The sequence below is a fragment of the Ceratotherium simum genome, chromosome 29 (genome assembly GCF_057802395.1).
Source record: "Ceratotherium simum simum isolate JZ-2026a chromosome 29, ASM5780239v1, whole genome shotgun sequence".
NCBI lineage: Eukaryota > Metazoa > Chordata > Mammalia > Perissodactyla > Rhinocerotidae > Ceratotherium > Ceratotherium simum.
In genome coordinates, this window is record NC_141928.1 from 10,682,081 (window position 1) to 10,699,491 (window position 17,411).

General features: G+C 40.3%; 1 protein-coding gene across 10 annotated transcripts in view; it reads left to right on the forward strand.

Moving 5' to 3' along the window:
* Window positions 1-17,411, forward strand: part of MAPKAP1 (MAPK associated protein 1) — a 267,319-nt gene that overhangs the window by 129,926 nt on the left and 119,982 nt on the right. For all 10 annotated transcript variants that reach the window (XM_087419086.1, XM_087419089.1, XM_087419088.1 and 7 more), the window contains one exon: window positions 9,437-9,609. In XM_087419086.1, the coding sequence (XP_087275212.1) occupies window positions 9,437-9,609 (173 nt within the window). The remainder of the gene's footprint in view (window positions 1-9,436; window positions 9,610-17,411) is intronic.

Consider the following 17,411-nt stretch of genomic DNA (forward strand, 5'->3'; position numbering starts at 1 on the left):
AGGTAGTCTGAGGAGTTCTTTGAGTTCACTAAGCTAACACCACACTCCTACTATAGTCTAGGCGCTAGGAGAATACCAATTGGGTGAGGCACAGTTTTTCCCTTTCCATAATTTACAGTTGCATGAGAAGGTGGGGAAGGAGCTGGTGAGGGTAGGTAGAGAAAAAAGTGAAACCATAAGGCCGTGCAAATCAAATTGCTAGGGGGTAGAGAAAAGGGAATTAATTTGGACTTCCACCTTCTTGGAAGAGGAGACATTTGAATTGAAGGACAGAAGTACGTTTCTTAGGGGCCAGTGGCGCACGTGGTTAAGTGCGCGCGCTCCACCGCTGCGGCCCGGGGTTCGCCGGTTCAGATCCCGGGCATGCACCGACACACCACTTGGCAAGCCATGCTGTGGCGGCGTCCCATATAAAGTGGAGAAATATGGGCATGGGTGTTAGCCCAGGGCCAGTCTTCCTCAGCAAAAAGAGGAGGTTTGGCAGATGTTAGCTGAGGGCCAGTCTTCCTCACACACACAAAAAAAAGTACGTTTCTTGATCAGTGACTATGTGCCAGGCATTTTACGTACATCTTATTGCTTTTCCAAGTAAGGAAGTGAAGTTCTGAGAGGTGCAGTTACTTGCCTAGTGTCTAAGGTCTAGCAGCTAGGGAAGTGGCAGAGCCAGGATTCAAACCTGGATCTGTGTGACCCCAAGTCTGTGCTCTTAACTACTGTTGAATATGCTTTAGCAGTGATACATTGGGACCAGATTGTGAAGGGTATTAACTGCCGTGCTGAGTTGGAATGCTAACACTGGGGAGAGCCGTCATATATTTCTGAGCTGGTGACTGGCATGGTCAGTGATTTGAGAAAAATCACACTGGTAGCAGTAAGGAGATAGAGGTTTGGAGAGAGGAGAGATTTTAGAGACACGGAGATAGTAGGGAGACTGCTGCAGCAGTCTCACTGAGAGATGCGGCTTGAATTAGGGCACTGGCAGTGACAATGGGAAGAAGAAAGATCTGAGAGAGATTTCAGAGGCATTTGGATGTAGCTGAGACAGAAAGAGGAGTTAAGGTTCCTGGCTTGAGTGACAGAGTAGGTGGTGAAAGCCTTAACTGAGATGGAATATAGAATGAGAGACAAGCAGATGAAGAAGAAAATAGGTCTTGGACAAGTTGAGTTTGAGATTCTGGCTGCATTTGCAGAGCCATCAAGTCGTGGAGAGGCCATATGATATGAACTCTGGAGTCTGGTTGGGTCTTCACGAAGTGCATTTGTGTTGAGGAATAGTTTTGCTGCAGAAAGTATTTTTCTTTTTGTTCTAGAACCTGAATTGAGGGCATTCCTTAATTTAGGGGCTGTTCTGGAGAGCGTTGTTCAACTCCAAATTTGTCTGCTCATTGTGGGTTTATTACTTTTTATTTTTCTTTGATAAAAATTACTTACCCTGCCATAGGAAGGTGTCTAAGTTATATTTTCAACTTATGTTTTCCAACAGCCTGTCACAGAACCTGGCACATAGGGTGTTCTTAATAAATTTTGCTGGATGCCTTGACATAGGCTACATTTTCAAAATTGATCCTCTCTTTTTCTTACCTAAAACTCGTAAGTCCTGTGTGGTATTTTTTTTTTTTATCTCCTTTTTTGTTCATAATTATAATATTTACTATTTTGTTTCTAGTTGTAAAAGTAACACATGCTCATCATAGAAAATGCAGAAAAATGTAAAGCAGAAAATTAAAATCACGCATAATCCCATGTCTCGGCGAAAACTCTTACTCGCTTTTTTGGATATTGATATAGTAGGTATTTAAATACTATAAGCATCTTTTTCTTGGGTTAATGGTTCTGTTGGATGGAAGGATAAATTTTTTTTATCTAGGAGGCCTCTACTAACCCCTTTTAGTCTGGGTTGGTTCTGAGCTTTTGTGACAGCCTGAAGCTCCCCCTCTTAAAGCTTTTACCACATTGTGCAACGTAGACCTTCAGCACACTATGAGTTTGATGAGGGTCTGCACTGTCTCACTTGACTTTGTCTTCAGAGCCCTGCATGGTATTTCAGGGGGTGTTTGTTGAATGCATGAGTGACTAAGCAAGATGGGGCTACCCCAGTTTTCCCTCTCTCTGTGTTGAACCCTTCCTTGTGCTCTAATTACACCTCCATTTCCCCAAGTCTGTATTGGGGTACACGTAAATTGCCATACAGTGAAACTTTATGTTGTGATTTTTGTTTATTGCTAGTTGCTTTTTAACAGTTAGATGTTAGGTCTTTGGAATATTGCTTGCCTTGATGTGTGATGAATACTTTTAATCCTTTGGTCACCTTATTTTTTTTTATAAGTTAATTACTTTCTATTATATTGATGGATTGTTTTATGTTTTAGATGATTCCCTCTAAATATTGCAACACAGGGACTATTAGATAGAGCTAACTTATGCCACCACCTTGAGTTTTTTCAGAAGGGGCTCCTTATTAAAAAATATATAATTTCAGGGTTTGTGCAAGGCACTTTTTCCCGTTGTCAGTGCCTCAAGATGGAATTAGAAGATTAAAAAGATAAAGTGCTTTATTCATTTAATAAGTATCTACCATATTTATTCTCATAGTTTTCCCCACACTTGCTATTTCACTGTGAAATAGGATAAAGGGATTCGTAGGAGCACCGTGTAACTATCTGCTCTCATTTCCTGAACAACAGCAACTGCCCTGCAGTCAGCTGACGGTGGCAGAGTTCCCTGGAGGTTCCATCCCTACGCTTCTCCTCAGGCAGCTCCGCAGAGCTAGCTCTTTTTGTGGGAGACTGCTTTAGGCAGTGCTTTTGCTGTGTTTCTTAGAAGAGGGCCGGAGACATAATTTTCAAGCCTTGGAGAGTGGGAACTGATTACATTTAGAATAACTAGGGAAAGAAGGCATTGATGGTTAGAGTACATAGGTTTGAGTCCTGGCTCTTCTGCCTTGGTTAGGGGATCTTGAGCAGATGATTTATCAGCTTTAGTTTTCTCATCTGTAATATGAGAATAATGATAGACCCTACCTCTTATAGTGATTGCGAGAATTAAATGAGATAGGCAAACGTTTAGCAGAGTTTACTTAACAGTTAGCTCTAAATAAATGCTAGCTCTTGTTATAGTAATAAGTATTATGACTAGGGCTCCTTTAGCATCTATCTTTGGTCTAATGTGACCGTGTAGTAGGCTTGAGTAATAGAAATGGATGTGATTTCAAAACTTAGGCCTTTTCTGGCATACTGCTCTGCATTTCTAAAGCACTTTACAGTTTGTGAAGCATATGTACGTTTGTCATCTCAGTGAATCTTCGTATCTTGAGATCCTGTGTTCCCTGTAGTCCCTCACCTCCAGATCTTCAGAAGGAAGAGGAGGAATAAATAGAAATAAGAAGGAAGAGCAATGACAACAGCTGGACTGGGTCTGAAAAAGAGATTGAGAAGAGGGCCAGAAGAGGCCATAAACCCACCCCAGAAAGGTTGCCACTGTTTTGATTTTAACCCTTTGACTGCCTGACAAGGTCAAAACACGTGCTATTTAGAAATGTCTTGGGCCGGCCCTGTGGCTTAGTGGTTAAGTGCGCGCGCTCCGCTGCTGGCAGCCCGGGTTCGGATCCCGGGCGCGCACCGACGCACCGCTTCTCTGGCCATGCTGAGGCCGCGTCCCACATACAGCAACTAGAAGGATATGCAACTATGACATACAACTATCTACTGGGGCTTTGGGGGAAAAAATAAATAAATAAAGTTATAAAAAAAAAAAAAGAAATGTCTTTGCTAGTCATTAGAATTATTATTTCCAAGCTGGAAAACATGCGTGGGTGTGTGTGCGTGTACGTGTGTGTGTATGCACGACAGAGAGAGCATTATGTAGGAGAATTACTTTTTTTTATTATTTGCTTTATAACAGAGAGACAAGGCTCAGTGAAAAAACATTAGTGGATCTAATACTGGGTTATATGAGAAGTGGAATTTCTTTAAAAATATTTTTAAAACTGATTTTATGTATTTCCTTACCCTAGTTCTGATCATTTTTTTCCTCCTTAGAATGATAGACTTATAGAGTGTTAAAGATAGAACCACTGGTTTGCTCCAGTCCCTCCATCTCCATCTCCTACCAGGAAACAGACCCATAGAGGAAGGGCAAGAGGGTTGGATGGAGGAAAGTAACATTTATTGAGTTCCTACCATGTGTCCTGGTAGGCATTTGAGTCATTCATGCATTCATTCTGTAGTTGAACAGATTTTTTTTGAGAGTCTTCTATGCACCAGGCACAGTGCTAGCTGTTGTGTATAGAGCAAGCAGTAAACAAAGCAGACATTATTATGGCTGCCTTCATGGAAGCTGGGGTCTAGTGGGGAAGGCATACACTGAAGAGGTACATAAATAAAAACATAATATCAACTTGTTAAGTATTATGAAGGAAATGAACAGGATATGTGTGAGAGAATAACTATGTAAGGGGCTTGTTTTTATAGGATAATTAGTGAAGGTTTCTCTGAGGAGATGTCATATGACCTGAGCTTTTAATAATAATAACAATAACAATAATAATAATAACCTTCAAAAGAGTCCTCTGATAGGTAGAGTCTGTCATTTTCATTATTTATATATGAGGAAAACAGAAGAACAGAGAGATTAAGTAACCTGCCCAAGGCCACACATTAGAGGGTACAAAGAGCATAGAAAGAGCCTGCTAGATATAATGAATAGCACCCACTATGGCCTTGAAAGTGGGAGAAGCAGGCTAGGTACACACACATACACACACACACACATTCAGGGCACTTCTAGAAGGCTGGTGTTGCTGAAGCATGATGAGCAGGCAGGGGAGTGGCAGTAGATGAAGTTGGAGAGGTAGCCTGGGGTCAGATCATGCAGTTGCTTTGTTGAACACTGCAAGGAATTTGGATTTTATTCAAAGTATTTTGGGAACCACTTATTGAAGGAATTTAAACAGAAGTGTAAATATGATCAAATTTGAGTTAAAAAAAATCTAGCTTGTGTGTCAAGAACAAATTGGAGTAGGCAAGAGTACAGGAGGTCAGTTAGGAATCTATTAGAAAAGTCCAGGTGAAACCTCATGGTATTTTGGTGGCAGTGGAGATGGAGAGAAGTGAGATGGTTTTAAAATATATATTTTTCAATTTTTTAAATTGAGATAAAACTCACATAAAATTTATCTTTTTAATCATTTTAAAGTATACAATTCTGTGGTTTGCTGTATATTCATAAAGTTATGCAGCTATTACCACTATCTAATTCTATAACATTTCCATCATCCCCCAAAGAAACTCCATACTCCTCAGTTCCCCGTTACCCCCATGTCCTGGCAACCACTAAGCTGCTTTCTGTCTCTATAGATTTGCCTGTTCTGGACATTTCATATAAATGGATTCATACAACAGGTGACTTTCTATTTCTGGCTTCTTCCTCTTAGCATAATGTTTTCAAGGTTCATCCATGTTGTAGCATGTATCCGTACCTCATTCCTTTTTATGGCTGAATAATATTCCATTGTATGGATTTTGTTTATCTATTAACCAGTTGGTGGACATTTGGGTTGTTGTTTCCATTCCTTGGCTATCATGAATAATGCTCCTATGAACACTTATGTACAAGTTTTTATGTGAACAGGTGTTTTCAGTTCTTTTGAGTACACCTAGGAATAGAATTGCTGAGTCATATGGTTTACTCTATGTTTAATTTTTGGGAAACTGGCAAACTGTTTTCCACAATAGTGGCACCATTTTACATTTCCACCAGCAATTTGTGAAAGTTCCAGTCTCTCTACATCCTTGCTAACCTTTCTTATTTTCAGTTATTTAAAAAAAAAAAAATTATAGGGGCTGGCCCTGTGGCCAAGTGGTTAAAGTTCCACATGCTCTGCTTCAGTAGCCCAGGGTTCGTGGGTTCGGATCCCAGGCACAGACCTACTCCACTCATCAGCCATGCTTTGGAGGCATCCCACATACAAAATAGAGGAAGACTGGTACAGATGTTAGCTCAGGGCTAATCTTCCTCAAGCAAAAAAAGAAAAAAAAAAAGAGAAACATTGGCAATGGATGTTATTAGCTCAGGGCCAATCTTCTGCACCGATATATATATATATATATAGCCATCCCTAGTGGGTGTGAGGTGGTATCTCATTGTGATTTTGATTTGCATTTCTCTAATGACTGATGATATTGAACATCTTTTCATGTGTGTATTGGCCATTTGTGTATTTTCTTTGGAGAAATGTCTATTCAGATCGTTTGCCCGTTTTTAAATTGGATTGTTTGTATTTTTATTACTGAGTTGTAAAAGTTCTTTATATATTCTGGATAATAGATCTTTATCAGATATATGATTTGCAAATATTTTCTCCCATTCTGTGGGTTGTCTTTTCACTTTCTTGATAGTGTCCTTTGAGGCACAAAAGTTTTTAATTTTTATAAAGCCCAATTTATTTCTTCTTTGGTGCTTGTGGGTTTGGTGTCATATTAAAGAAATCATTGCCTAATCCAAAGTTGTGAAGAATTTACACCTCTGTTTCCTTCTAAGAATTTTACATTTAGGTCTTTAATCCATTTTGAATTAATATTTGTATATGGTGTGAGGTAGGGGTCCAAATTCATTCTTTTGCATATGGCTATCTGGTTGTCCCAGCACCATTTGCTGAAAAGACTGTTCTTTTTCCATTGAAATATATTTTTGAAGTAGACACACTGGAACTTATTAAGGGAGTAGGTAGATGGTATGAAGGAGAAAAAAGAATCAAGCTGGGTTCGTGGTGGTAGCATTTACTGAAATGAGGGAGGCTGTTGTTATGATTTGGGGTGGGAGGGAGTAAGGGATAGTCAAAACTTCAGATTTTGAACTTAGTTGTCTGTGATGCTTTTCTGCATATTGTGTAGACAATTCAATGTACGAATTTGGAATTCCAGGGAGAAGTTTGAGGTGGAGATAAGATTTGGGTATCAGCGGGATATAGATTGTATTAGAGCCTTGGGACTGGTGAAGATCACCTAGGGAAAATTTGTAGAGGTAGACAAAAGAGAGCCCAATCTAGAGGCTAAAGAATGCTGAATAGAGACTGTAGAGGAAGAGGAATCTGCAAAGGATACTGAGAAGGAGAGACCAGAGATGATGGAGAAAAACCTAGAGTGTATGTCATGGAAGCCAAGAGAGGGAGAGGTTGATAATGCAGGAGAAGGTGAAGATAAGTGAAAGAGGAAAGTCCTTGTGAAGGTGAGAGCCAAAGGGACACAGAACACAAATGGAGAGATTGACCTTCAATGAGATAATGAGATGAGTGAATTCCCGGAGGGGTGGGGCAGGTAGTGGAGGAGGTGAAGGTGATTAAATCCAGGTAAGTTTGTGAATTTAGTGATGGAAGGATAAGAGAGTTCCTTTCCAAAAGCTTTTATTTTCTTAATAAAGTGTATTTCTCATCTGTTGGCAGTACATAAGCAAAGGACAGGAGCTGAGGGTAAGGGAAGTTTGAGGAGAGAAGAAAAATGTGCGGTAGTGGTCTTGGGTGGGGTAGAGTTTGGATCAGGAGATGTAATAGGTTTGCTATACAATGTTGAGTGTCTATTTGAGATTTATCATCATGAATTTAAAGTAAAATCAATTTATACAGTTACATGATTTTTCTCCAGGGATGTTTAGCTGAGGAATGCAGAGGAATGCAATTGGCAGATTGCTGTTCTGCCAATTGAGTCCAGTGGAGGAAGAGAGTGTTAAATTATATTTGCAAAGGGTTGATTATAATGATGGATCATGTAATCTGGAGGGTGGTGTTGGAAAAGAAGGGCGACTGATAGATAACTAAAAGGTGCTGGGTCAGTAGATTGTAGGTTGAAGAATTGGGGGACTACTTGAATAAATGAGATGAAACTATGTTAAAGTATATTTAGTGAATGGATATTCTAATTTGAGATTTGGGGGTTGGTGCAGATCTCTGGCATACCCACTGCAACAAGTGATTTGAGATGGAGTGGATGAAAAGGCGTTGGGGGTGACATGGTCTAGGGATTGAGACACTTGGGTATTGGACGGATTCTTCCTTTAGATGAAATTGCCAAGAATGATGACAGGAGTTGGGGTGAGAAAGAAGACTGTGAGCCAAGAGCTCAAGACTTCAGTGAGACAGGAGATTGACTGGAAGGTTGGTGGATAACAGAAACAGAAAAGAAGAGGGAGAGGATGGTGTTGTTGGATGGCTTGGATCTCAAAGGAACAGGGATATCTGCAGGAATGGAGATGTAATAGTTTGGAAATAATAGGAACAAGAACACCTACTCCACCTCCTGGCCTTGAGGATTTGGAGGTTAAAAAGAAACAAGAAAAAATCTTCTGGACAGCAGAGGAAGCAGTATCCTCAATGGCTAGCAGGTTTCAATTAAGGCAGAGGGGATGTTTTTTAAGAAGTGATGATTTATGGAAGTTTGCTAATTAGTGCAGGAGTTCCAGAGGGGAGTGGAAGGTTCAGGAGGGAGGGGGGTAGGTGTGTTTGTGTATAGAGAGAGAGAGCAGTGTGGGTGTGGTGGTTAGGGCAGTAATGGAAGACCTTGGATCCTTGAACTTTAGTGCAGATGACTGAAGTAAACAGAAGTACTGCATAGTGGGGCCGGCCCGTGGTTTAGCGGTTAAGTGCCAGCGCTCCGCTACTGGCGGCCCGGGTTCAGATCCCGAGCGTGCACCGACGCACCACTTCTCTGGTCATGCTGAGGCCGCGTCCCACATACAGCAACTAGAAGGATGTGCAACTATGACATACAACTATCTACTGGGGCTTTGGGGAAGAAAAAGGAGGATTGGCAATAGATGTTAGCTCAGAGCCGGTCTTCCTCAGCAAAAAGAGGAGGATTGGCATGGATGTTAGCTCAGGGCTGATCTTCCTCACAAAAAAGAAAAAAAAAAAGAAGTACTGCATAATGGAATTAGTCCCCCATGGTCTCTGAGAAGGCAGATCTTTGGTTCCAGTGCTGCAGGCCTGAATGCTTCCTCAGAGAGTATGGCAGCTTCCCATGCAGCTTATCCCAAGGTCTCAAGGAATGATGTGGCAATTTTCAGAGAGGGCAGCTGATGCCCGGGTCTAGTGGTGACTTTTCCAAGGTCACACTGAGTAAGTAGCAGAGCAAATCTCCTGACACCAAACATCAGGTCTGCTCACCACTCTGATTTGTTTATTTAGCTGTAGTGCTCATTTACCTTACTGCTGGCAGTGCTGGATCTGTTAGACCATTAGGAAATGAAAATTAAAGAAAAAAAAAAAAAACCTTAAAACTAGACAGTGTTTCCTTTGGGACCATTCCAGTCTCATAAGCAGGTCTGTGCAAAAAGTATGAAAAATGGCTGTGCTGCACACAGGCCCTGGAGAGCATCATGGTGGCCCAGTAGGGGCTGCATGACTGTGACTGTGTGCTTTACCCTCATGCATGTGCTCTGTCCGCAGGGTCATGTAGGCACAACAGCAACCAAGAAGATTGACGTCTACCTCCCCCTGCACTCGAGCCAGGACAGACTGCTGCCAATGACCGTGGTGACAATGGCCAGTGCCAGGGTGCAGGACCTGATCGGGCTCATCTGTTGGCAGTACACAAGCGAAGGACGGGAGCCGAAGCTCAAGTAATCCTTCTTTTTGGTTGCTCTAGTTTCTGGCTGTTTCCCGGCCACCTATGCTGCATTCTGGGCCTGGTCAGTCTTTCTAGGTATTGGCCTGAGAACCAGACGTCCACACTGATCCAGGTCAGGTTGCTCCCCAGATCTTGGGCCTGTGTACCTCATGCTTATCTCAGAGAATCTGCTTGCAAAATAGATTGATAAGTTTGTGAATCCGGACATGAGGACATACATTGTAGCAGTTCCCAAACCCTTTTGTGATGCTTGCTGGTAAAAGCAGTGTGGGAGGTAGTGGGAGGGAACTAATGTTGGTTGAACAACTGCCATGAGCTGGGCACTGTACTGGGCACTTCATACCTGATTTCTCACTTAATTCTCCCGGCTCCTTGTGAGGTGAGCATTCTGCTCCGTATTCTGCTGAGGAGGAAACTCAGGGTGAGAGAGTGGTTATTTGCTGAAGGTTACACCAATGGGAGACAGCAGAGTCAAGCTTTGATTCCAAGTCTGTTTGATGCCAAGGTTTTTGCATTATTTCCTTTTGGTCTGAATTATAGTTTTCTTTGTTATCAGTCAGTGGCTCAGTTTTTCTCTCAATCTCTAGGCTCTATTCCTCATTAAACAATTATGTTAAAACTGTAGTGAAAGTAGGGTCTCTGTGTGTACATCATAACTTGAACTTGAGAATGCTTCACTGCCTCGATTCTCCCATACTTGAATTTCTTATCTGACAGCCATCCTCTTCTAGTTTCATGTGCTCTTCCCAGCAGTAGGGTTTGGGGTACAGCAAAATGGATGCCTTCCATTTGTGCGTGCCTTCATTTTGGAAATATATTCTCATGGAGGCTTTCTCTTCTCACATTTTCAGAGTTAGAATGGTCCGATCTGCTGTTGTTTTTTTTCACTTAAATTTGCTCTTAAAATTATTTTTTCAAGGGCCGGCCCCGTGGCTTAGCGGTTAAGTGCGAGCGCTCCACTGCTGGTGGCCCGGGTTCGGATCCCGGACGCGCACCGACGCACCGCTTCTCCGGCCATGCTGAGGCCACGTCCCACATAAAGCAACTAGAAGGACGTGCAACTATGACGTACAACTATCTGCTGGGGCTTTGGGGAAAAAAAAGGAGGAAGATTGGCAATAGATGTTAGCTCAGAGCCGGTCTTCCTCAGCAAAAAAAAAAAAAAGAGGAGGATTAGCATGGATGTTAGCTCAGGGCTGATCTTCCTCACACACACACACACAAATTATTCTTTCAAGTTCTTATTGACATTGCCCTCCACTTTGCCTGAATAAATTGTGGGTATAAAGATAATCTTTATTGCTCCTGTAGCAATAGAAAGCCTTTTCAACCAGGATACCACCTAGGCTCAGAAAAGGGTTGAGTCAGCAGCTCTGCTCAGATCTGAGCTGTGGTGGTGTGCCTTTTCAGCATGAAGTGGAAGCAAGAAAACAGGAAAGGGAGTCACCGTGCTGGTGACTTTATGTATGTTGTCTGAGTTAATCCTTAAAACATTGCTTAGTGCAGGAACTGAAAGAGAGGGAAAGGAACTTGCCGGGAGTTCCACAGCTAGTAAGTAACAAAGACGGGACTTGAACAGTGTCGTACATTTTACAGATGAGGAAACTAAAGCTTAGAGAGGCTAAGTAACTTTCCTAAATCACACAGTAAGTGATAGAACTGGGGATTAAACCCAGGAATCTCTGACTCCAGAGCCCCCACTCTTCACTTTTACCTTATACTCCCTTCCTTGAAACTCTGTTATAGGTGATATTAAAATATTTATTGAGTCCATAGTGACTGCAGGTATTGTGCTAGATCTGGAAATAGAGAAGTGAAAAAGGCAGTTCATGCCATCAAGGAGCTTATTGTCTAAGATTAGTAAGCAATAATAATATAACAATAAAAACACAAAGTAAAATCAGATTCTGTGAGAAGATCTGACCCCATATCGGGTGGTGAGAGTGGAGTCATGAAAAGCAGCCTTGATTAAGTGACATCTACACTGAAACCTGAAGGAGGAGTAGGAAAAAGTGATGCAGAGAGGTTGAGAGGAGGGTAGTCTAAACAGAGGGAAGAGCATGGACCTCTGGGTATGATGGCCCTTTACATTCATGCTTCAAAGTCTGTATTCTGCTCCAAATACATAGTAATGATAAATGAAATGTGTTATTGACATAGTTGTACTTTAATAACAAGGTAAACACCCTCATGGACTGGAAACAGAACCAAGTACAGAAATAGGCAGAGTGTGTTAGGAGTTGATTCTTTTAGAGTATTATTTCCTAAAGAACATGCCGTGAATGAGTTTACCAGTGTGTGAAATACTGATTTTTCTCAGGCTTCAGAGCAGCTAGGCAGGGCCTAGAGGTCAGAGCCCCCAGCCATTATTTCTGTGTAGGGAACAGTCTCATCCATCTACCTGTGCGCCATTCACATACATTTTCTAAGTATACCATGATGTCAAAAAAGAGTGGGAAATGCTGTTTGAGGGTATGGGGACCAAAGGAACTTCATACCTGGATGGGGACAGAGGGAGTCTCACTGCTGGAAACTAGGAGCTGGGGTGGGACTGTCCTACCTATGAAAAGAAACTGAACCAAGTTGATTGGGTCTGTGGCTTGTTTAAAGTTGTGTTCCTGGGGTGGCAGAGGAATAGAGATAGCAGTGTGACCAGGACCTGGCCATGATGTGCCTGGGTTTATGATATCCCTGGTGTTGCCAAAGGATAGGAACCCTGAGCTGCCAATATAATACCTGGTTTTAGACTGGAGGCCTCTGATCGGACAAGGATGGAAGATGGGGGCCATGTCTATAAAAGCACTAGACAGGAAAGGGTGAGGGGGAAGGGGGAGAGAGAGAGAGAGAGAGAGAGAGATAGAAAGTATTCCTATTCAAGAAGAGCTAGCAAATAAAATTCCAAAGCAAATGAGTATAACTAGTACTAAGAAAGAAAGACAATATAATATAGTTCACTCCCAACAAAATATAATAAAGCAATCTGAAAAATAATTTCAAGTAAATATGTTTAAAATCATCAAAGAGATGAAGGAATAACATCCATGGTAAACTTCTAGGAAATTGTGAAACAAAACTGAACAGATGAGGATCAAGAGGTGGATTTAGAAAAGAACCAATTAAAAGTACTGGAAATATAAAATGCAGTAAAAAAAAAGAGTGTATGAGATAAACTCTAGACTGGGCCAAGTTAAAGAGGGAATGAGTTGAAAGAAGGGACTAATGAATTCAACCTAGCAGATGTAACACAGAGATAAAGAGATACAAATAATGAAAGATGAGTAAGTTAAGCAACATGGAAGAAAGATTGAAAACCTCCCATGTGTGCAGCAGAGAATGGAGGGAATAGCAGAGAAACAATATTTGAGAGATAATGCCAGAGAATTTCCCAGAATTGAAAGCAGATATGAACGAGTCTTTGTATTAAAAGCACATACAAATTAAATGGAGAAAAGATAGCCTTTTCAACAAATGGTACTGGAGCAATTGGACATCCATAAGCCAAAAGAATCAACTACAACCTAAACCTCATACCTTGTGTAGAGTTAATTCAAAATGAATTGTGACTTAAATGTAAAACTATAAAATTTTTAGAAGAAAACGGGAGAAAATCTGGGATTGAGGGCTAGGTGAAGAGTTCTTATACATGACACTAAAAGCATGATCCATAATAGAAAAAGAATTGATAAATTGGACTTCATTAAAATTAAAAACTTTTGCTCTCCAAAAGACCCTTATTTCCTTCTCAGTCCAAAAGCCGCCACGCAGCCATTCCTCCTTCCTCTTTCCCAGGGGCCAGAGTCTTCAGCTTCACTTGGCCAACAGGGATGGAGGTTGCGGGTGTGGGGAGCAGTGGCAGTGAGTCAAACAGAATTTAAGGCAAAAAACATATCAATAGAAATATTTTGGTAAACCGTATAATGAAAACAGGAATAGCCCACCAAAATAATATAATAATTCTGACTATGTATGCATCTAGCAACATAGTCTCGTATTTTAAGGGAATTATAAAGAGGCATTGACTGATCCACAGACAAAATGGGAAATTTCAATACATTCCTATCAGAAATGGATAAAGGAAGCAGACCAAAAATTAGTAAGGATAAGGAAGATTCAAACAATTTAATTAGCAATTCTGAACCCCCAAAGTAGAGATTATCTTTTATATTAGCTCGTAAGCCTCTGAAGTTGAGTACATCTTAAGATTTATATTCCTGAGTGTACCTAGCATGTTGATGTTTTTTAATAGTTGCTCTGTTTGTACGTAAGTGTTGGAATAGATCCTTATTTGATCTTTTCCAGTGGATTGACCCTGTGGAAGAGCTCTTCATTCACAGGGGACCAAATTGCTGGATGAATGGGAGAGCTTCCCTCCAATTCACTCTGGTTGTCAAGAAAACCATTTATTTAAGAATATCATTCTCCTGCCTCTGTGCCTTGATAATGGTCTATGATAGTAGGCTTTGGCCCCAGGGAAGGAATGGAGGATTTGGCTGGAATTCTTGGCTTCCTCTTATACCTGTTAATTCTTGAGCAAGATTGGAATATGGTATTTAAGCTGATTCCTTGCTTATTTTGATGCACTGATTTTAGGGGAAACATTTGGAAGAAACTAACTGAAATAATTTCAATCTCTAGGTAGTTGAATTTTTTAATTTAAACTTTGTTAAATAGATTCATGTTTATTGAATTTTTGTCAGAAAATGTGACCTATACAATTTCTACTTAGAGATTTATTTATATTTTGGGGACTTACTATACAATAAATTTTTATAAACAGTGGATTCTGGAAAAAATTATTCTCTATAGGTTACAGAATTCAATATATACTTATAAATCACATCTTATAATTACTATTATGTTCTTACATTTTTTGACTATTTGGTCTGTGGATGATTAAGAGAAATGGATGAAAATTTCTATTTTCTTGTGCATTTGTCAATTTCTCTTGAGATTTCAACAGTTTCCACTTTATATATTTTAGTGTACAAAAAAGATTCATGCATTTCATATCTTTATTGTGAGTTGTACTTTTTTCAATATGAAAGTCCTATTTGTTTTATTTATGTATCGTGTCCTGCCTTTTTCTTTGCTTTATGTCAGTAATAGAACTTTTTTCCCTGTGTTCTTCTTTGCACTTGCCTAATATATCTTTGTTCAGCCTTTTACTTTTGCCTTTTTGTTTTAGATATGTTGAATAATTTTGTGAGATTTTTCTTTTTTGACCCAATGTAAGTCACTGTGTTTTCATAGGGAAGTTTATCTTACTAACATTTATTATAACCACTAACATGTTGGTTTCATGTTAGTCAACTTGTTTTAAGCTTTATTTTTTATACTTTATTTTTTATTTCAATTTATTTTTAATTCTAAGGCTGGTTACCTGTAAGATTTTTTTAAAATTTCATCTCCTTCCTGCTTGCTCTTCATTTCCCCCTATTATCAGCATCTTGCGTTACTGTGGTGTATTTATTACAATTGATGAACCAGTGTTGATACATTATTTATTAACTAAAGTCAGTAGTTTACATTAGGGTACATTCTTTGTCTTGTACAGCTCTAATGATTGTATCATATAGAGTGGTTTCACCACCCTAAAAATGCCCTGTGCTCCATCTGTTCATCGCTCCTTCCTCACCTCTGGCAACCACTCATCTTTTTACTGTCTTGATAGTTTTGCATTTTCCAGAATGTCAGATAGGTGGAATCATACTATATGTAGCCTTTTCAGACTGGCTTCTTTCACTTAGCAATATGCGTTTAAGTTCCCTTCATGTCTTTTTGTGGCTTGATAGTTCATTTTTCATATTGCTGAATAATATTCCATTGTATGGATATACCACAGTTTGTTTTTCCATTCACTTATTGAAGGACAGGTTGGTTGCTTCCAAGTTTTGGCAATTATGAATAAAGCTGCTATAAACATTCATGTGCAAGTTTTCGTGTGGACATAAGTTTTCAATTCATTTTGCAGATACCTAGGAGAACAGTTGCTGGATTGCATGGTAAGCCTCTGTTTAGCTTTCTAAGAAACTGCCCAACTGTCTTCCAAAGTGGTTTATACCATTTATCATTTCTATCAGCAATGCATGAGAGTTCCTGTGCCACATCCTCACCAGCATTTGGTTTTGTACATGTTCTGGATTTTAGCTATTCTACGTGCAGTGGTATCTCATTGTTGTTTTAATTTGCAATTCCCTAATGAGATGATGTTGAACATCTTTTGATATGCTTATTTGACATCTGTTTGTCTTCTTTGGTATGCTGTCTATTCAGGTCTTTTGCCGATTTTTTTGTGTGTGTGTGTGAGGAGATCAGCCCTGTGCTAACATCTGCCAATCCTCCTCTTTTTTTTTTTTTTTTGGCTGAGGAAGACTGGCCCTGGGCTAACATCCGTGCCCATCTTCCTCCACTTTATATGGGACGCAGCCATAGCATGGCCTGACAAGCAGTGTGTCAGTGCATGCCCGGGATCCGAACCGGCGAACCCCGGGCTGCCACAGTGGAGTGCATGCACTTAACCGCTTGCACCACCGGGCCAGCCCCTTCCTATGTTTTTAATCAGGTTGTTTTTTTATTGTTGAGTTTTTTTTTTTTTTTTTTCCCCCAAAGCCCCAGTAGATAGTTGTATGTCATAGTTGCACATTCTTCTAGTTGCTGTATGTGGGACGCAGCCTCAGCGTGGCCGGAGAAGCAGTGCGTCTGTGCGCACCCGGGATCCGAACCCCGGCCGCCTGCATCGGAGCGCATGCACTTAACTGCTAAGCCACGGGGCCGGCCCTTTACTGTTGAGTTTTAAGAGTTCTTTGTATATTTATCAGATATGTGTTTTATGAAGATTTTCTCCCAATCTATGTCTTATCTTTTCATTCTCTTAACAGCATCTTTTATAGAGCAGAAGTTTTTCATCTTAATGAACTCCAGCTTATCAATTTTTTCTTTCATAGATGGTGCTTTTGGTGTTGTATCTAAAAAGTCATTATCAAACCCAAGATTACCTAGATTTTCCCCTGTGTTATCTTCTAGAAGCTTTATAGTTTTGTGCTTTACATTTAGGTCTGTGATCCATTTAGAGTTAATTTTTGTGAAAGGTGTAAGGTCTATGTCTAGATTTCTTTCTTTCTTTCTTTCTTTCTTTTTTTTGCTGAGGAAGACTGGCCCTGGGCTAACATCTGTGCCCATCTTGCTCCACTTTATATGGGACGCCGCCACAGCATGGCCTGACAAGTGGTGCATCGGTGCGTGCCCAGGATCCGAACCCCAGGCCACCAGCAGCGGAGCGCATGCACTTCACCGTTATGCCACGGGGCCAGCCCCTAGATTTCATTTTTTTTTTTTTGCAGGTGAATATCCAGTTGAAAAAAACATCCTTTCTCCGTTGAATTGCCTTTGCTCCTTTGTCAAAGATCATATGACTATATTTGTGTAGATCTATTTCTGACCTGTAAGATTTTTTAAAACATTCCTTAATTTATATTTCTCTGTCAGATTCAAGAGTGAAACAATATCTTTTAGTAACACCTGTTTGTAAAGGAAAGAAAAATAAAATTCAGTGAGGTTTTACCCTGTCATGAACTTGAGATATGGGATGTATACACCTGCTGTTTACACAAAACTACATTTACTCTACTCCATAGATAATTTAAGGGATTTTCAAGGGTAATTTTGACTAGTCCCAATTTTTATGCAGAGACTTTAGTCATATATTATGATTCCATTGTACACTAGAATGGACATTCCTTGCTTTCTTTTTTTCAGTGTCCCTTAGACATTCAACATATTTCACTGGTCTTTTAT